This window comes from Jaculus jaculus, chromosome 6 (assembly GCF_020740685.1).
Source record: "Jaculus jaculus isolate mJacJac1 chromosome 6, mJacJac1.mat.Y.cur, whole genome shotgun sequence".
NCBI classification, from domain to species: Eukaryota; Metazoa; Chordata; class Mammalia; order Rodentia; family Dipodidae; genus Jaculus; species Jaculus jaculus.
The window spans coordinates 98274210-98295991 of record NC_059107.1 but is presented as its reverse complement, the minus strand read 5'-3'; the positions used below and the strand labels follow the sequence as shown (position 1 = coordinate 98295991).

Sequence of the window (21782 nt, the reverse complement as noted above, 5' to 3'; positions counted from 1 at the left end):
TATGCTATTGACAAAATAAAATATAAGACTATGAAATTTAAATATATGTTTTACACAAATTTCTGTAACAATAGAACCAAATCCACATCTGAAAGTAAGGAAGATACATGAATCCAATTTAATTGAGTGTATTAGCTTGCAGAATCCAGGTGTGTCATGCCAGTGCTCAATAGCACACTGAGTGTAGGATAATTACTCTGGTGGGTTTGTGTATACAACTGGACTTCTTGACTGGCTTCCTGGAAAGACCTGCCTTCTCTCTTTCTTCACAGATGGCTGACTCTGAGCCCATGAGCGGAAACCAGTCACTCTGCACAAAATTCATATTTGTGGCTTTTTCTTCTCTAGGACAGCTCCAACTTGTCCTCTTCTTTGTGTTTTTAATCATCTACTTATTTACGGTGGGAGGAAACCTCATCATCATCTGTCTGATCTGGGCCACCCCCTCCCTGCACAGTCCCATGTATTTCTTCCTGGTGAACCTCTCCTTTTTGGAGATGTGCTACATTACCAGTGTGGTGCCTCAGATGCTGGTGCATCTGCTGGTGGAGCCCAAGACCATAAGTGTGGGAGGCTGTGCTGCCCAGATGTACATATTCACCATCTTGGGGCTGACAGAATGTTGCTTGCTGGCAGCCATGGCTTATGATCGCTTTGTAGCTATTTGTTACCCACTGCATTACACTCTGCTGATGGGCCCTTCTGTCTGCTTGAAATTGGCTACTACATCATGGGTGACTGGGGTGGTGGTGGAGTCTACTCAGACCACCTGGATCTTCACTCTGCCCTTCTGTGGAAGTGGAAAAATTCAGCACTTTTTTTGTGACATCATGCCTGTGGTGAAAATGGCCTGTGTGGACACCTCCCACAATGAGATGGTGCTATTTTTTGTTTCTTTGATTTTTATTATGAGTCCTTGTCTACTAATTCTGTGCTCCTACATGCGCATTCTTGTGACCATCTTGACAATGCCCTCAGCAGCTGGCAGACGTAAAGCTTTCTCCACCTGCTCCTCTCACATTCTGGTTGTTTCTCTGTTCTACGGCACTGCCTTGTTCACTTACCTCCAGCCCAAAGGTGCACACACTCCAGACACGGACAAGGCCACTGCTCTCATGTATACTGTGGTCACTCCTGCTCTGAACCCTGTCATCTACACTTTGAGGAACAAGGAAGTGAAGGAAGCCTTTCAGAAGGTCATGCACCGAAACTTTCTTTGGCAAATGGTCTAATCCAACCCTAGTGCCTGAAACTGGTAATTGTGCAGTGACCTTCCCCAATATTTCACAATACTCCCTATCAATATATATTGTCATGGAATCAACCAGAGAACAGTTAAATTTAGTCCTTCATTTGCAATGTGAACATGCAAGGGGTAGCAGTTTGTATAATGGTTCAGTTATTAAATCACTATTCATTTCACTTTTTTGACAGTACTGGGAATCAAAACCAGGGATTTGAACATACTAGGCTAGTAGTCAAGATTATTACTACTTTTTTATCATAATCTGTTAATTAAGCTAAATATAATTAACAAATATCACTTTTTCTCTTTTGCTGTCTACTTAGCGCTATCAGTAAAAAACAATGAAATATACTATTAGCTTCCAAAGTATTTGTTCACAGAAATTCCATCCTAATAAACATTCAAGTGTTTTATACAAGGTAGTATGAAGCTCCCTGATTTGATGTTAGGATAAAATGCACCAAGTCTCTAACAAACATAATGGAAATACACATTTTTTACATGCTGAATAATGTATTTGGTTTCTCATTTTGATTATTTCTGCTGCTGTTTGCACTTCACATTTTCACTGGCTACAGGCACCTGGAAGATGTCTTTGTATTTTTAAGTAGAAAGCATTACATTTATGATATACATGAGGTTTTATAGTTTTTCTATGTAATTCTATTTTTACTTTTTATGGAGAACTTTAACATGAACATATTGCAAATTGATCATATTCCTATTGTGTTACATGTGCATATCCCCGCTTCCCCACCTTCATTACACTGAGTGCCATCCTCAGTAGTGTTATTGATAATCACTCTGGGGTCATTAATTTGTTTAAAAATATTTTTCATCTTTCAACATGTTTTCTTTTGTATGTATGTGTGTATTGTGTGTTCATGTACACAGGTGTGGATACATGTGCCAAGACAAACATAGAAACAAGAGGATAACTTCAGATATTGGTTCTGACTTCCCACCTTGAGGCAAGATCTCTCACTTCATTGTCTACTATTTCTTTTACCATGCTTCCTATTTGGGGAACGTCCCCTGACATTGCCTCCTATTTCACCAAATGTATGCTGGGATTACTTATGCCTGACAAAACTTCCAGCTTCAAGGTTGGGTCTTGGCATCTGAACTCAAGCACACAGGCTAGCAGGGGACATACTTTATTCACTGAGTCATCTCCCCAGGCCCTGCATATGTTTCAACCTCACACATAGGGGTCTTTAAAATAAGCAAGCCAATTGTTTTCTTTTTGATAATTCGTGTAGGTTGTGATTGGTTGAGATCTGAAAAGTCACAAAACTATAGTTATTTGTTATTTGATTAATTTTTGATAAAAATCTGTGTTTTTTATTATTTTACATTCATCTGTACTCAAAAATTAATTGCAACTTTCATGTTTCCATAAATTTTTAAGATGTAATTTCACTATAGTTTATAGTATTTTACTTGTCTTTATTCCTTATATTCATATAACATTGATTAAAATGCTTCTTAGAATAGTTAAGTCCTATGGGCAAAAATATTATAATTTGCCTGCTACATCCTAAGAAATAACATTTTTATTATTGTTTTAATGATTGTCTAATCAAACTTTTCTCTAGTGGGACGTCGCTAATGTTTTATTGTCAGTTTCTAAGAGAGTCCATGAGGAAAATAGTTTATGCAGAAAATTCTGAAGCCACTAAGTTTGGTAATGCAGAATTGGCTCCATATTTTAATGTAGAATCAAACTGATACACCATCTTCATTCACTAGTCCTATAAAATTGCATAACAGTAGGTGTGCATATGAATACAAATGCATGTTGTTGATGGGAATGAATGTATTCTGGTTGCAAATGTGAATGACCATGCCCATGGAAACCAGATTCATGTTATCCTAAATTTTGTTTTAATTTTGTACTGATTTTACAAAGGTTTTATACTCTAGAAAAAAAAGCAAGTCATAAATCAAGGCATTTTTCAAACATTTTGGTGGAATCATGAAGTAGGTGGGTAACAGCAAAGTGGAGAAATCTCTTTAAATGTTATTGGATGACATTATCAGCCTTTAGGTTGGTAAAAGGTGGTGGTCTATTAGTACATTCTAGAAAGGTTTCACCTGTTCATCTGATTAACGCACACATTGTATGCCAGACACAGGCATGGTCAATAAATGGCCATTAAGGGGCTAAAGGTAATTTTCTCCTGGATTAAAGTGTTCCAATCTCTCCACATTGAAGTGCTCATCAGTTACTTACTCTTAAAGGATGGAGGCAGCTTTTTTTTTTTTTCAAGAATACCAGTTCAAAGTACATCTGTCTATATATACATATAACCATACACATATATTGACTAAGCCTATGATAAAGTTATGAAACTGTTGTACAAGTGTTTCCTACCTATCAAATTATGATAATCTTCTGCCCAGTGTTCTTGTCTTACTTACTGAAGGCTGAAAGCACCATCGTACACCTGGCTGAATTGTAAAAAGTTAAACTTTCAATGTAGCATGGAAACTAGCATAAAAGAGACGGCACTGATTAGGAAGGAGTGGGACCCTGCCAGCTGGGCTTTGATCGTGACAGAGACCCGAATGAGGCTAATGACATCGAAGTTCTAAATTCTAATGAATTTGGTTTGCCAGAAGTGCCCAGAGTGAAGCTTTCCCCAGCCCACAGTAATTCTTTCTGAGAGTATTAATTATCTGAGAGAATTAATTTTGCATTGCCTGAGGAAACAGTAATGGCCACTCCCAAGTCTCCTCAAGACCTACCCTTGCTTGCCTCTCTTTGCTGCTAGACCTGTAAATAAAGTCTCAGCAGGTACCTAAAGTTGAAGTACAAAGTGTGACTCAGAAGAAATTATGCTATACTCCAAAAGAACTACTTGAGCATTCTGATGTATGCAAACAGAAATGCAGAGAATACATGTGAGAAAAGATGATAAGAGCATGGATTAATAGGACAAATTTAAACATGGATCAGGCTTGTTCCAAGTTTACTGTCCACAAAGTATAGTTCTACATTAAATGTTACAGCTTGAGGAGTTACTTAGGAAAGATAAGAACTATTTGGTTGTTTATTTGTTTTTAAAGCGGATCAAAAGATGACTCGCATGAATAAGACAAGCCTCTTCTTCCATGGTTGCAGAGGAGTCCAAACTATGGCAAATCAAACTGGCACCATCACATGTTATATTTTCTCATAGCAAGTGTAATCCAAGACTCTCAATAATGTCTTAACCTACTATTGCAAATGAGTCATTTAATGTAATTTTGAAGACAGATTGGTATTCTTTGATTATTAAGGCTCTTGCCTAGCTCAGCCACCCCTCACTAATCACTCGTCATGTGTTACAATTGCTACCACCCCCTTTAGCCCTAAATCAGCAGTTGAGATGTGAAAAGGCTTAAACCTTACTTTCCATATTTCTGTCAATTAACTTTCATAAAAAAAAATGAATATACCTCCTTGTCTGCTATTTTTTTCTTTTTTTAAAGCATTTTATTTATTTATTTAAGAGCAAAAGAATGAGAGAGAAAGAGGCAGATAGAGAGAGAGAGAGAGAGACAGAAATTGGGCACACCAGGGCCTCCAGACACTGCAAATGAGCTCCAGACGCGTGTGCCCCCTTGTGCATCTGGCTAACGTGGGTCCTGGGGAATCGAGCATTGAACCTGGGTCCTTAGGCTTCACAGGCAAGTGCTTAACCACTAAGCAATCTCTCCAGCCCATGTCTGTTTTTTTTTTTCATTCCAGTATGTCTTCTATAATGTCTAAGAGAAAACAAAAATCACCATCCTGAAAATAAATTATAGAAGAAAAACATTTCTTTCAGTGAAAAGTAAAAAGCAACTACTATTTTGTTGAGACAAATAATGTGCCACTCATGTTTTCAAAGGCTACACTTTCAATAGTCATAATATACTTAAATTTGATGGATATCAAGGTTTTTGTCATAAAGGACAGGATAATAAAGCTTTTTAGGGGTGAGAGGGACCCAAAGGTAAAACCAAGGAACATCTTTGGGGGTCTAGCCCAAACATGTGCTGCAGGGGATTGGAATTCCAGACCAAAGGTATGCAGAGCTCTGATGGATTTTTGTGCTTGCTGCTTATAGTATTGGTGGATGTTTGGTGGTGTTTTCTCTTTCTCTGCTTGAATCTGTGAAAGGGAGCCAGCTTCTTCTGCCACTGATGAAAAGTCCCCCCTGGACCTATAAGCTTCAAATAAATCCCCTCTGTGAGGTTTGGGAGTGACCAGAACCAACCACTCTGAGGCAAAGATGAAAGCTTTTATTCAGGAAAAGCATAAGCTGCCAGGGATGATTCACAAGACGGGAGCACAACAAAAGTGGGTTTTCAAGTAGTGGGCTTTATAGGGCTTTTTCAGTTGGGAGAAGGAAAAAAAAGGGGAAAAAATACTCATTTGTTAAGTTGAATGGAAAAGTTCCTTTAAGGGAGATCATTATATTAACTGCTACGTCCACGGCGACCTCGCCTGTGTAGCAAGCAGAGATGCTTCTGTACTGGATGAGAGCTGAGGACAGAGGGCCAACACTCCTCGGAGGGATGCCCCCGGTGACCCCTTGGCAGTCGGTTACTGTAAAGGTTCCTGCTGCCCATGAAGTCACGACGACCTAATTGCCGGTGCCAATGAGCTGTGTTCTGCGCTCTGTTTCTTTCCTGCTCCCTTCTAGTTGTTTGTCAAAGAACAGCTAGTTTCTACGCTACGCTTACTATTAATCATGCACGCAATCAGAGTACAAGAAACAATCTAAGCATTGAATGTGCCCCTCCTATGATTAGGGCAATAGAGGAAATGTATAACTCTACTAAGAATAAAAAATTAACTCTAAAACAGTTTTTAGATGGGGTAGAGTAGAAACAGCTTATGATGTTTTAGAACAATACTGATCCTGAGAAAGTGAAAGTAGAAATGTTAATCGGTAATGTTCATTAGAAGTATGACAGTTCTACAGATAAGGAGTTGTAAAACTTAGGCTTTCCCACCAGGAAACTTCCTGGGGGGTATGTTCAGTACTTGATCAAGGGCTGTTAGTAGACTCCCAGAGCTGGGAACTACCTAGATCCACTCCCCTATGAGGGAGGATATGATGAATTCGGTAATAGATGAATGAATTATAAAGGAAAAAGGAGGCTATGGCATTCTCTTCCATTTATGAAATGCTTAGCAAAGACACGTAAGCCTTGGTGCTTATACTCTACACAAGTAAGAAAAGAATTCCTAAAAAACATTAAATCAGCCTTAAAATATTGATGGTCTTTTGGATAGAAACACTTTTATAATAAATATGAGGATTATATAAATAATCTAATAAGTGGAAAGAGATGGCTCTCTGCTCGGTTTATAAAAAATAAATAACCTATTGTTCACCTTACATCCCTTACACCAAGCTTCTATTCATGTAAAGCTATGGTCAATGATGCAAGGCATCCTTCTTAAAAAATGGGTACATTCCTGCCTGATCAACATTACATGTATGCTTACAATAGAACAATACTCAAGATTGTTTAGATTAATGATTTCTGAGATCACTTGTTGGCTTGCTAAGTTTCCCTGTTCAATCTGTATAAAACCTTCATGAAACCTTCAGTAAATTACAGCAGCATATTCTACCTAGAATGTGTCTGTCTGTCATTTCCTCGCCGAATCCCGAGTTCTCCTTGAGCCTTCGCCCTTGTTCTCCCTCGGTCCTGATCTCCCCAAGAGTCAGTCCGCGGCAATTAACCATTTAAAATAGCTAAGGTATAAAACCAGAACAATGACTATGTGTCTTATGAGATAAGGGGGCAGGAAACCATGACCTGGAGCATTGTTAGGCAAGGAGTGATGATGGCCAAGGTAGTTTCTTGAAGAATGTAGATAGTCCATTTTCATACTTGTCTGTCACCATTCTGCTAACCATGGTGACTCCATCTTGGGAGCCTATCCTGACTTAACACCTTCCTTACATAACTGTGTCTGGTTATGATGTTCATCCAAACAACCTGGAACTGTCTACAACAGGGAGGGTCTAAATTTTTTTTCCCTCTTATCTTTTGCCCTAAAATCTGACCAGAGGTACCTAAACATATAATATGAGATGTGTTCTTCCTTATCTATTCTTCCCTAAAGAAGTTCCCCTTCCCTACAAATCTGACAAAAATATATAAGTAAGGTTGCAGGGGGTGCTGGAGAGATGGCTTAGCAGTTAAGGCATTTGCCTGCAAAGCCAAAGGATCCCAGTTTGATTCTTCAGGACCCATACAAGCCAGATGCACAAGGAGGTGTGTGGTAGTTTGAATAGATGGCCCCAATATATTCAATGTTTTATTAGTTTATAGTTTTCATCTGCAGCCACCTGGCTGGAGACAATGTCACTGGGCATATCTTAAGGTATGGTGGTAGGCTTGAGATTTCAGTCTAAAGATATGCAAAGTGTGCCTAGCTGGAGTTCCTGAAGTGTGCTGTGCTATGTGACTTTTGGCTTTTGGCTTTTGGCTTTAGGCTTGTGTTTCTCTCTGTGTGTCTGGTCCTGTGAAAGCAGGCCAGCTTCTTCAGTCATTATGGAACTTCCCCTGGATCTGTAAGCTTCAATAAATATCCCTTCCTCCATAACTGTGCCTGGTCTGGAAGGTCATCTCAGTGAACCTAAAGCTGTCTGCTACAAGGTGCATGCATCTGGAGTTTGTTTGCAGTGGCTGGAAGCCCTGGAGTACCCATTCTCTCTCCCTCATTCTCTCTCTCTCTCTCCCACCCCCCTCTTTCTTTCTCTCCAAAATAAATAAATGAGAACTGGACTGACTAGCTCAGCCCCCATCCAGTAAATTCCCATAAAAGACCCTATCAGGGTCTCCAGGTGGGTATTCCCATTTCTAGGAACACCCTTATGCCTCCCAGAAATAGCTCTTTCTTCTTCTCTTAATCCCTATAAGCTCTACCTCTGTAAACTCTATAAGACCTCTAAATTCCATCTTCTATGGACTATGGAGTCCATTTATCAAATTCTCAAGACAAAACCTCAGAGGCTGCTGACCCAGTGGGAGTTTTGTGTGGCCATGAACATCTGATACCCTAACTACTGAGTTATATCCCAATCAAGAGCTGAGGAAAGGGCTGGAGAGATGGCTTAGCAGTTAAGCGCTTGCCTGTGAAGCCTAAGGACCCTGGTTCGAGGCTCGGTTCCCCAGGTCCCACATTAGCCAGATGCACAAGGGGGCGCACGCGTCTGGAGTTTGTTTGCAGAGGCTGGAAGCCCTGGCGCGCCCATTCTCTCTCTCCCTCTATCTGTCTTTCTCTCTGTGTCTGTCGCTCTCAAATAAATAAATAAATAAAAATTTTTAAAAAAAAAGAGCTGAGGAAAGCTCTGTAACTCTCAAAGACACCCCAAAATCTGTGTCAATAGGAGAAGTAAAAACAGCCTGTCTTCTCATCAAAATAATTTTTAAAGGTTCTAACTTACATGGACTCTATTAAAAAATGTAGTTATAGGGTAGCATATTTAATGGCAAAAAAGTAAAGCCATTTAGTGATGGTGTGAGTTTATTAAACAATTCATAAAAAGCATGACAGATATAATTTATCCTGAAAAAAGGAGATTTCTCATGTCAGTTTGTTTCACTGGCCTAGAACCAGGTGAACAAAATAATTGGAAAATATGAGCTGGAGAGATGGATTAGCACTTAAGGCAGATGTCTGTGAAGCCTAAGGATCCAGGTTCAATTCTCCAGGCCCCATGTAAGCCAGATGCACATGGTAGTGCATGTATCTGGACTTTGTTTGCAGTGCCTAGAGGCCCTGGAGTACCCATTGTCACTCTGTGTCTCACTCCCTCTCTCTGTCTCTAATAAATAAATAAAAATAATTTTTTTAATTGGAAAATCCATTGAAAGAAGTTTAGAAGATACAGCTACTAATTTTACATAATTTTGATGGTGAATCACATTATTGATGATATAAATACAGCTCAACATGTGTTTTTTCTAGAGGTATTGATAATGAACACATTAATAAAGGAATAGCTTCTTTAGTGCCATTAAAAGACACAATTAAAGGCTGGAGAGATGGCTTAGCGGTTAAGCGCTTGCCTGTGAAGCCTAAGGACCCCAGTTCGAGGCTCGGTTCCCCAGGTCCCACATTAGCCAGATGCACAAGGGGGCGCACGCGTCTGGAGTTCATTTGCAGTGGCTGGAAGCCCTGGCGCGCCCATTCTATCTCTCTCCCTCTATCTGTCTTTCTCTCTGTCTGTCGCTCTCAAATAAAAATAATAATAAAATAAATAAACTTTAAAAAAGACACAATTAAGTGAACACATTTATACAGATAGTAAATCTTAAAGTGACTTTCTTTGTCGATGGTCAACTGATCTGGGTATAGTACTGATTGAGATCTGATAGTCAAAGAGAAGAAGTTATAAAATTAATAGAATGTGATAGAATTGTTCTCCCAAACTCACATTTAAAGAACTATCATTACATAGTACATCAAGAAAATGCATGTACAAATGCATTAGAATTGATAATGTTCAGAGGGAGTCAGGGACCTTTGTTAGGCAGTTAGAATGACTGGGCCCCAGAAAGTATCTTTGCTGTCTCCACTTTCCTAGAGATCAAAGTATGATCTGACTTCTTATGTCTTTCCTAGATCTGTTTTTACACAAACAACCTGGGCCCTTCCTGGGAGAAAGGTCTTATTTCCTAGAATTTAGTTCTAGCATTACGGTTGGTCAAGATCAGCACCCAGAACTAGGTGCCATGACTAGCCTCTTCCTGAGACAACCTCTATCCCAGACCAATAAACCCTCACTCTGGCACACATGAGCTGAAAGGTAGGGCCATAAGATTATAAATATGTTTGTGAGTGGAGGGCAAGCTCCCTGAGCTGATGACCACTTATGAACCTACAGCCTCTGTTAAGACTGGCCAACCTGAAGGGAGAACCCCCAAGTTCTACTTTACACACATGGGCTCTCTACCGGCCTTCTGCAATCCACATAGAATGACTTACACAGTATAATACTAGAGTCATGATAGGTCCTGGGGATTGTTCCCCAAACAGCTGTAATGTTGGTTGAGGGACAGCTAGGAGTGAGAACAGGGATGTGAAATGAGATAAGGCTGCTCCAGGGTTCTCTGTCCTAGCATCCTGAAGATGCTATGGAAAGAAAGGGTAGTGGCATTATAGAGGATGGGGCAGGGTCTAAAGGAGAGGCTTTCCTACCCAAGAGTCAATGGGAAGGGAGTGGGTCTCAATATGACATGGTCATGAGGAAGGGAAGATTGTGCAAGTTGAAATGACCTCCATCCCCTCCACTTGTTCCTTCCACTACACTCCTGTCATCTTTCCAAGTCTAAAAGAACAAATTCTCCCCAGCAGGTGCTCAGAATCTCAAAGGGACTATAATTTATCCCATTCATCCTGCTGACCAGTCTCCAAGTGCCTCTCTCAGTGAACAACAGTAAAAATACAGATTCTGCCATGCCATGACCATGTCACCGTCAAAGATGTTCGTAGAGTCCTTAGGTGTAAGTTAGCAGTTGAGTTCAGCTACACTTGATCACCCATCCAGTGTCTTCAGAGGACTGGAAAGAGCCAGGGAGTGCTGATCAGTGGACAGTCAGTGGAGGTGTTATCAGTTACTAGCACTGTCAGAATTGATCATGGAAATGTAGCCTCTGTGGATTTTTTTCCTCTGAGCACAAGGTAATATAAAGGAATGACTTCTGAGGTTCCAGGCATGAGCCAGATACCAATAGGGACACAGTTGTCTAGAGTTCATTCAAGATCAATAAAATCTTCCCTGTACTTTCTTGAGGAGAGCCAGTCCCACAATATGTGTACTTAGTAGCTGGGACACCTGGTATAACTCTGCATAACAGCAAGAGAAAAATGGACTCCCAACTAAATTTACTCTCCAGTGCCCAAGGACAAGAAACCAGCTATATCTGAAACCACTATGGTAAAGCCAACTGGAAGCAGTTTTATAAATTTGGGGAAAAGCTATGTAGCCTTGCTTATGGACTGATTCAAAATTTTAAATAGGTTTTACAATTCTATGAAAATCATAAATATTTTGATATATTTATACTTTCATATTCACTATATATATATGCATATGTATATTACCTGCCTATCAAAGATGTAAAAATAAATTGTTACTTTTTTTCACCACAGGTTTATAGTCTATATTTACAGAGACAAATATCCCCTGCTCCACAATCATACCTTATTCATGTCATGGAGTTTTGGTAACACCTATTTGGGTGAGTAACTATTTTCAAGAAAAAGTATAAAGAGTAAAATTAGAACATAATATCTGATGAACACCTAAAGATAATGCATCTTGATTAATGAATATGTTTCTTGTTTTCTTAAAGATGCTACAAGAAATTTATTTTCATAGTCTTAGCAAATATTATTACTAAAACCACTAAAATTTTTTACATTTTCTAGCCAGGCATATCTTTTAAGCTACCTCCATTTGAAACTTCCTTAATTAACACAAAAATGCCTCTATGGGTTTTTATGCAGTTTATATGTGCCCTGTACTGTTTCCTCTTATCAAGACCTGAGAAGACAATCCAATAGAGCTACAGGAAGATTGTTATAGTAAATATGTAAATTTCCTATTTCACTTGAACAATGGGTACTGTTCAGAAGTTTGTAGTTTACAGAACCTTCACAAATATAGCTGACAGCCATAGATTATCTGTGATGATATATTAGAAACAGAAAACCTAAATTTCATGTGGAAGGCTCATTGCTATTATTTTGAGCTTATTCCTCTGGAGACTAATGTAATTATACTATGAAGGGTATATAATCCCTGTGATCTGTGACTAGAATATAAACACTGCCTGATCCATCATCAGATCATAGTTCGAAATCTAGAACCCAAAAAGAAATTTTACCATCTAGTTCCAGGTTTGTCCTTCTAGACAAAATTTCCTGAAAACTTATATTAAGTTGTACAAAGAAGATTATCTGTGTTTTAATTTTCCTTAAACTTAAGTTGTGTAATGATTGGTTTATTCATTTAAGTCAAAATTAGAAAATTATATATGAAAATGTGTAAATAAGTAACCAAAAATATACTTCCTAGAAGGTCTATAATGGAGTTTGAGGAGGTTATAGAGGTCAGAGGATGAAAATATAACACTTAAAAAAATTTGGTTTTGCTTGAGAGAAAGAAAGAGCCAGATAGAGAGAAAGAAAGAGAGAGAGAGACGGCAGGGAGAGAATGGGTGTGTCCGGGCCTCTAGAGACTGCAATCGAACTCTGGACATAAGTGCCACCTTGTGCATCTGGCTTTATGTATGTCCTGGGAAATAAAACCTGGGTCCTTTGGCTTTGCAGGCAAGCACCTTAAACACCAAGCCATCTTCCAGCCAGGGATAAGATAATACTTTTATACTTCATTTTCTATATTTAGATAGGTTATATGTGGCTCATTTACAATTATAATGCCATCAGTGGTAAAGTACATCACAATTTCTGTACATTATTATAATAATGATAAGATAAATATCAGAATGTGCATTTTGAAAGTCCTTTTGTCCAAAGTGTTTGTGACAATAAAACAGAAAGTGAGAAAGTTGTACTCATCCTCTTTAACTGAGTAGTTTATCCAGCAGAATCTGAGCATGTCTGGTCTCATCTTGGACCACAAGTTGTAGGATAATTCCTCTGCTGGGCATCCATAGGCACCTGGACTTGCTCACTGGCTTCCTGGAAAGATCTGCCTTCTCTCTTTCTTCACAGATGGCTGACTCTGAGCCCATGAGCGGAAACCAGTCACTCTGCACAAAATTCATATTTGTGGCTTTTTCTTCTCTAGGACAGCTCCAACTTGTCCTCTTCTTTGTGTTTTTGATCATCTACTTATTTACCGTGGGAGGAAACCTTATCATCATCTGTCTGATCTGGGCCACCCCCTCCCTGCACACTCCCATGTATTTCTTCCTGGTGAACCTCTCCTTTTTGGAGATGTGCTACATTACCAGTGTGGTGCCTCAGATGCTGGTGCACCTGCTGGTGGAGCCCAAGACCATAAGTGTGGGAGGCTGTGCTGCCCAGATGTACATATTCACCATCTTGGGGCTGACAGAATGTTGCCTGCTGGCAGCCATGGCTTATGACCGCTTTGTAGCTATTTGTTACCCACTGCATTACACTCTGCTGATGGGCCCTTCTGTCTGCTTGAAATTGGCTGCAGCATCATGGGTGACTGGAGTAGTGGTGGAATCAGCTCAGACCACCTGGATCTTCACTCTGCCCTTCTGTGGAAGTGGAAAAATTCAGCACTTTTTTTGTGACATCATGCCTGTGGTGAAAATGGCCTGTGTGGACACCTCCCGCAATGAAATTGTAATTTTTCTTATTTCTTTGATCTTTATTATGAGTCCTTGTCTCCTAATTCTGTGCTCCTACATGCGCATTCTTGTGACCATCTTGACAATGCCCTCAGCAGCTGGCAGACGTAAAGCTTTCTCCACCTGCTCCTCTCACATTCTGGTTGTTTCTCTGTTCTACGGCACTGCCTTGTTCACTTACCTCCAGCCCAAAGGTGCACACACTCCAGACACGGACAAGGCCACTGCTCTCATGTATACTGTGGTCACTCCTGCTCTGAACCCTGTCATCTACACTTTGAGGAACAAGGAGGTGAAGGAAGCCTTTCAGATGGCAACACACATGAACCCTCTTAGGTAAATGGCCTAATTCTGGCTTGGTTGCTGAAATTTATTACTGTATGGAGACCTTCCCTAAAATTAAGACCTTATCTACAAATATCTTGTCATTTAAGCAACCAGAGGACTATTAAATTTGGTCTATAATTTCATAGTGAACAAGGAAAGAATAATATGTAGTACAAATATTCAAATTACTTAATGAACCACTCATTCAACCTTTGTGTTTTTGATAGCACTAGAAATAAAAAAAAACAAGTCTTTTCACAAACTCTTGATATACTCAAATCTAAGCTATATCTCCATATCACTATACCTCTTTTTAATTTTTGTTTTGATACAGGGTCTCACTGAGTTGCCCAGGCTGGCCTTGAACTTGTTCTATAGTCCAGAATGGGCACTTCTTCCTTAGATTTACTTGTAAGTGGTATTATAGGTCTGTCATGATGCCTAGCTTGTTCAGCCTTCTGCTTGGCATCCCATGTTTCATGACCACTATTTTTGAAAATGGGGTTAATAGAGTGTAAAACACAGTCCTAAAGCATATGGCCTGGTAGACCAAAGTAGTTTGGAAGAATATATACTAGCTGCCTTGCACCATTGCTGAAAAATTGATATTAGAAAGTGTTAGCCCTTACACCATTTCTCTGCTATTGGGTGGAGCAAACTTCTAGTAATGGTCTCCAGATAAGGTGAGTTGGAATTTTGGCATCAGCAACATATCTAGATTTGGTCTCTTGAAATGGTACATATAGTTGGAGAGATGCAGGATTCAATATTGTCAGCAAAAGCTTGATGACAACCATACAAAAATATTTGGTCCATCTGTATCTGTAAATTAAAAATTGGACATAGTGATATTATATTTGTCTAGCTATGCAGTAAGACTTTATGCCAGTAATTATTTCACTCTTTCATTTAGGATCTATATAATTGAATGTTAATTCTCATAGTCCTGTGATACAGACTTGTATTAGACAGATTTTTTATAGGAAACATTTAATCATGTCATGTCAGCCCCTCATTCATCTTTATCTTACACTACTGAAATTTATAAATATCTAACATTATGACTTTCCTTAAAGAAGACTTCACAAATATTAATGTTACATTTTCACATTAATCAATAAATGGAAGGCAGTGGATGAAAATTCTAGACATATACTTGCATATGTCATGCTTATATATAATTAATTTTCCAAGATTATTACTGAAGTCTGCCTCCCAACATGCTACTTAAAGTGAATATGATGAACTGATTTAACTATCTTTCTTCTTTGTATCTACTTAATATTATGAGTGAAAATAAAATATACTATCAGGCTTTTGAGCATTTGTTCACAGAAAATCCATCATGATAAATATATAGGTGTATTATACAAGGCCACATAAAACTCTTTGATTTTGTTAGGATTGAATACACCAGATCTCTTATAAACAAAGTAAAGATTCACGTGCTTTATGTGCTCAACAATATATTTTAGAGCCTCATTTTGACTCTTTTTTTTGCTACTATTGTTTTGGCTATGCAATTTCACTGGATAAGAGCCCATGCTTAAGTGTCATGTGAAATGCATCACTTTCTGTCCCTTCTATATTTTAATATATGATCAAATTGATAACCCAGCTTCATTCATTAGTCCTCAAAAATTGCATAAAGATAAATATAGATGTGAATGTACATACATGGCTATGCCTATATATGGATATAAACAACTAGGACTATGATAAAAACGATGATAGTGTTGTACAAGTGTGTGGTAGTAATTTCCTCCAAATTGAAATATTCCTTTCTGGAGTGAGGAGAGAGGTTCAAGAGATTCAGGAGTTCAGTAAGTCTGAGAGAGTGAAAAACATAAATGGTCACAAGAAGACTCACCAGTGATGGAGTAGCAGTAAACAACTGCTAAGGGGCTAACCCTGACCAGAATAACAATTTTCTCTTGGTGGAAATGCTTCTTCCTGTGGGGAGGAAGGCTTAGGAGATTCAGTAGGTCCACAAGTGTGGGAAAGCTGAACCTGAAAAGGTGATAAGACCCTTCCCTGATGTGGGGCAAACAGTGAGTTGCTGGGAGATTCTTAAGCAGCTCTGCTGCAGCAAGTCTTTGCCTGTTCTAGGATGAGATTTTCAGTGATGTAGCTGCATTTGAGTCACCCATGCTCCTACAAGCAACCCCTCACCCTACTTTTATTTTAATGTTTTATTTATTTATTTATTTATTTATTTATTTATTTATTCAAGAGATAGAGAATAGGCATGCCAGGACCTCCAGCCACTACAAACCAACTCCAGACACATGTGCCACCTTGTGCATCTGGCTTATGTGGGTCCTGGGCAATCACTTGGATCCTCAGGCTTCTCTGAAAGTGCCTTATCTGCAAGCTATCTCTCCAGCTCCTTCATCCTGTTTTCTAACCACAATAAACTAATTGTTTAAAAAATAAAACTGGCTTTGACTCAATCACCTTTGGTCTGTTACCTGTGCCCTACCTGGGGTGAATAGATGTGTGTTTGTGTTTCCCTGGAGGAAAAAAAAAAAAAAGCTCATGCAACTAAGTGTTTTCCTATGTATTAAATGATGGTAGCTTTTTCTTTCCCCCAATGTTCTTGTCTTCATTATTGAATGGCAGAATGGTTCTTTATGAAACTTGTCATTCTGGTCAAATTGTCACTCACATCTTAAGCTTCAAGAAAATGAGAATCAGAACCTGGAGTTTTTCCTTACAGTTACAGATCCAAAGGATATGACTAGTCATTTTAAAGTCTAAACATCACTAAAATTAGAAGATGAAAAAATATATCCATTTCCTCTTACTCAGGAATATTTATGTGTGCCCTTTGCTTTTGTGAATACTATTTGTGACTATACCTTGGATTTTCCTGTATTTTGTGCAGCAGTAGAACTTCACTTCCTCCAGAGTATTTATTGCTTGTCTCTGAGAGACACAATATATACTTCACATGTACTCAAACCTCTGCATAAATACTGCTATTCATTATGGAGGGTCTGATTTCTTATTCTGTATTAAAATTTTAACAGATAATTTTCATGTATGTCACAAGAAGCAAATCAACCATGACTGTTGGTTTGATGGGCTGGTAGAGATTCAGATAAAGCCCTTCAAAATAATCCATGTGGTTGGGTGTGGTGGTGCACACCTTGAATCCCAGCACTAGGAAGGCAGAGGTAAGAGGATTACTGTCAGACAGCTTAGGTTTGCTTTAACCCAGGGCCTTGCCTATATGTCTGATAGCTCATATCTCAGGGATGGGGCCAGCAGATCACTGTGAGTTGGAGGCCAGCATGGAACTACAGAGTGAGTTCCAGATCAGCCTGGGCTAGAGTAAGACCCTACCTCAGTAAAATAAAATAAAATAAACATCCATTGCAAGATGTATAGAAGGAAAAGGGTACACTTAGAGCTGGGGTTCAATTTAAAAAATTATGGATACAAAGATTTCTGTAATGCAAATCTATTCCTCTGAGAACTACCCAGCTCTCATCTTTCCCATGCTACAAGCAAAACTTATTTTAAGTACCAGAAATTTCCAACTGTTACTTACAGAAATATACAAAATTATAAAACTAATATAGTTTTTATTCCATGTTTAAAGTATTTTTAGTATTTTTGAAATCATGTAATTTAGTAAATGGGATATTCAACATAATTTATATTTTAAATATTTCAAGTGTGAAGTGGAGACTTCACTTTGCACAATTTTGAGGACAAAGCTGAAGGAAAGTGTAACATGTTCTAAAGAAGACTGCAAATGAGCCACTAATAGTTTAGTTTATTACACAAGGGGAAAACCGATCTGACTACCTACGTTTAACAATTCTGAATAGAGAAAATTGAGAATGGCTATGAGGTGGTGAGAACAGTGATTCTATGTAATCCCACAGAAAGAAGGGGAGGAAGTGCACTAAAGAGAATAATTTTAAAACTCAGTAGAACTCGCTGACAAAATGTCTCAGCCAGCGGGGAGTCGAACAAAGAAGCGAGGTGAAAATCAACCTGAATGAAGGTAGGCAAACAGACACAAGAAGGAGACCATGCTAGACATTTGTCACGGCCTCGAGAGTTTATTCTTACATGTAGGTTTATATAGGGTTGTAGGGGGAAGGGGACGTGGTCAGGGCAAGGAGTTGCAGGGGGAAGGGGATGTGGCCAGGGCAAGGACTTGTCAGGAAACCTAGAGGGGATGTAATTAGGTGTTATCTAATCTTGCCTCACTGGCTTAACATCCTGACTGCACCAGGTTTCACATCCTGACCATAAACTGGCTTTTTGCAAAAGATAAGATTCTGTAAGTAGTCTGATGACCAGTTCCAGAAGTACCTAGCAGAAAGCTGGATGGACCAGCTTTCTGAGTAATGAATCAGCTTATGAGCAGGCCCAGGTAAAATGGAGAGGCTTTTGCTCTATGGCTCCCAACAACAAAAGCCACTTTTTTTGTGGGGGAAAGTCCCTATGTCAAGGGAGGGTACCAGAGGTTCTCCTTTGGTCTCCACACGCACACATATGTGCAGGTACCACAAAAAACACACACACTACTCACATGTGCATGTTCTACACATGTATAAATAATAATAAATAAATTTTATATAAATAATAATAAATAAATGTTCCCTTGAAATATGGGAAACAGGATGCAAGTTTCCAACTGGATGCTGGATTAGATGAGGGGCCTATTAGTACCTGAGGAGCTGCTACATGTTATGACGTCAAATGTGTGTGACTTTAAATGACTTAATGTGTAAACAGAGAACAATTCACATAACCTATGGAAAGTTCATGGACATAAAGGCCAGGGCTGTTCCTCAGGTAAGTTTGAATTTCACTTTAGTAATCGTTAAAAGCAAAGTTGTGCCAGGCATAATGCATGTGCCTATAGACCCTCCTACTCAGGAAACTGAAACAGGAGTATTGTGAATTCAAGGCCAGTGTGGACAACTTAAAACCATGCCTTTCCTACCAAAAAAAAAAAAAAAAAAACACAAAAAAGAAAAGCAGGATTTTAAAGTAATAGAGTAGGCAGACCATGAGTAAAAGATTGCCAACTATCCAACTAAGGCATATACATAACAAAATATATGCAACACCAGTATGACATGATGACACATCTTAGTAATTCCTATACTTGGGAAACAGAGACAGGAAGGATTTCACAAGTTTGAGCTCATCTTTGGCTGTATTGTGAGTACCAAGCCATCTTGGGCTACAGAAGGAGACCTTATCTCAAAAGCAAATTATATATATTCTTTCCAAATATGTGTAAGACCTATCTGAAAACTAGAAAATTATGTTGAACAAAATCATAGAATCAAATAAATGAAGAGATAACTCATTGTGATAGATAAGAAGAAACCTATTCTTTGCAAATTAATGGATGTATAAAATCATACTGTTATTTGGAATGTATTTACAAAATGCTTTTAAAGTTTATATAAAAGGGAAAACTAAAAAAAATCCAACACAATATTGAAGAATGATAAAGTTGGAGGGCCCACACTGTTTTTATTTCAAGACTTACTTTAACAATCTGGTAAGCAATACAGTGATGTACCATAGAAAATAAACAGATGTGTAGATCATAGGAATAGGACAGAGTCAAGAAATAGACCCATATAAATATAGTCAACAGATTTTTGACAAAGGAACCAAGCCATTGCATCCTCAATATGAAAAAGTTGGAAGGATGGAAGGAAGGAAAAAGGAGGAATGGAGGACGAGAGGGATGGAGGGAGAGAATTGAAAAAGAGAGGGAAAAGGAGAGAAAATGTAGTCATGGACCTTCAGATAAACATAGACCTTCACATAAATTAATTCAAAATGTGTCATAGAATGAAAAGTAAATTAAAAAGTATGAAATTCCTGGTATTTAATATAGGAGAAACTCTTAATGACCTGCACCCATTCTCTCTCTCTCTCTTTCTCTGCCACTTCCTCTCTCTGTCACTTTCAAATAAATAAATAAAAATTAAAAAAACAAAAAAACTTAAAAATATATGAAATAAATCTTAAAGTAGACTTCATTAAACGTAAAACTTGCTTTGCAAAAGTCAAGCTAATGACAAAATAAGCTACAGGTTGATATAAAATGCCTGCACAAGAAACTTCTTAGAAGGACCGATATTACAAATGCGCTCGCACACGCACACACACACACAACTACTAAAACTCAACAATAAAAAAAAACTAACTGATCGAAATGATGTCTAAAACTTCTCCAAATTTAACCATTTCCTATGAAAGTTGACAGACATAAGGCCGGGCTTCAAACTCCTATATCTGTATTTGAAAGATCATGGAGATTAGAGAGAGTGACTATGAAAGTCAGTAGGACAGAGTCTCAGGTGGAAGGAACACAAGGGTGTGTGGCCGCCCTTCTCTACAGAGGTTCAACACCGAAAGAGCTAGGTACTGTCAAGTCCTCTCCTCCATCTCTCATTTCTCAATGAGCTAGAGATAATAGGATCTAGAGGCTACAGGGCATCAGGTTAGTTGTAAGTTAGATGAATAGTTTTAAAACTTCCAATTGTGTGAATCCTAGGGACTTATTGATAGCGACAAAAACAATTAAGGGGATAAAAAGTTCTGGGGTGCAGTATCACCAGGGTTTGGGAAAAAAAGGGGAAGCTATTTCCTAATAAAATGAGCATTCAGTCACAAATGTTTAAGTTCATTACTTGAAACTGACAGACAAGCCACGTAATGTGCTAATGCAATATCTAATTTTATTATTTATTTGAAAGTATTTGATAGTCAGTTGCATGTATAGTATTTGTGTTACGACCTGTCTTAGGCAGAGAATTTAATGGTTAGGATCATCTGTGCTCACAACATTTTTCAAGTATGAGAATTTACCAAATCAAATTGCCGTTTGCACTGCTAATTAATATGCTCATCCTTCAATCCATAGCATTCAACATAGAGAGAACCTATTCCCTTTATCATCAGGTCCCTTTTTTTTTTAATTTATTTATTTGAGAGCGACAGACACAGAGAGAAAGACAGGAAGAGAGAGAGAGAGAGAGAATGGGCGCGCCAGGGCTTCCAGCCTCTGCAAACGAACTCCAGACGCGTGCGCCCCCTTGTGCATCTGGCTAACGTGGGACCTGGGGAACCGAGCCTCGAACCGGGGTCCTTAGGCTTCACAGGCAAGTGCTTAACCACTAAGCCATCTCTCCAGCCCAGGTCTCTTCTTTTGTCAATACTCTAAAAATGTCCAGCTATTTTGCTAAGAAAATCTCTCCTGCCATAAAATCTTCACCTTATAAAAAAGTATACTGGCCATTTTAAAGGAAATAGCTCTGCTCCCCTGCAGTAGTGGGAAAAGCCTCCATTTTGAAGGACTAGCAGACAAAAGAATTTGGCACTGGACATGTTTGAAATTGTAAAGCTGGGTCTTTAAAATAAAGTCATTAATAGAATATTTCATACAAACTTCATGAAAATATTTTACACTTTTTTGACCTATTTTGTCCTCAAAATAATTGAAAATATTTTGTCAACTCCTTCAGTAAGTGACCCATAAGAGCCAGAAAAACAGCTCTGGAGTTTGCCTCTAGCATTAGGTATGTTTCCATGATATTTGTTATACTACCCTATTTCATCTTGACTTTAGCATCCTACCCACATTATCTCACAGTACTCATTTGAAATAGAAATTGAAAACATTTCAGGGGGCTGGAGAGATGGCTTAGCGGTTAGATTCTTGTCTGTGAAACCTAAGGACCCCAGTTCGAGGTTCAATTCCCCAGTACAAGGTGGCACCTGCATCTGGAGTTCATCTGGAGGTCCTGGTGCACCCATTTTATCTCTGTCTCTCTCTCCTTCTTTCTCTCTCTGGCTATCTGTTGCT

At 38.7% G+C, this 21782-nt stretch overlaps 2 protein-coding genes across 2 annotated transcripts; both read left to right on the top strand.

Annotated features, from left to right (window-relative positions):
- Nucleotides 1-272: 272 nt before the first annotated feature.
- Nucleotides 273-4784, top strand: LOC101599900 (olfactory receptor 10C1-like; the record flags this gene model as incomplete). The annotated part of the gene is made up of 2 exons (XM_004650473.2): nucleotides 273-1201; nucleotides 4763-4784. Coding segments are annotated over exons 1-2 (951 nt in total), but the record flags the coding sequence as incomplete, so codon positions are not given.
- Nucleotides 4785-12986: 8202 nt separating this feature from the next.
- On the top strand, nucleotides 12987-13937 carry LOC101599610 (olfactory receptor 10C1-like). The gene has a single exon (XM_004650472.2). The coding sequence runs from the start codon at nucleotides 12987-12989 to the stop codon at nucleotides 13935-13937; it is 951 nt and encodes a 316-aa protein (XP_004650529.2).
- The last annotated feature ends 7845 nt before the right edge of the window (nucleotides 13938-21782 follow it).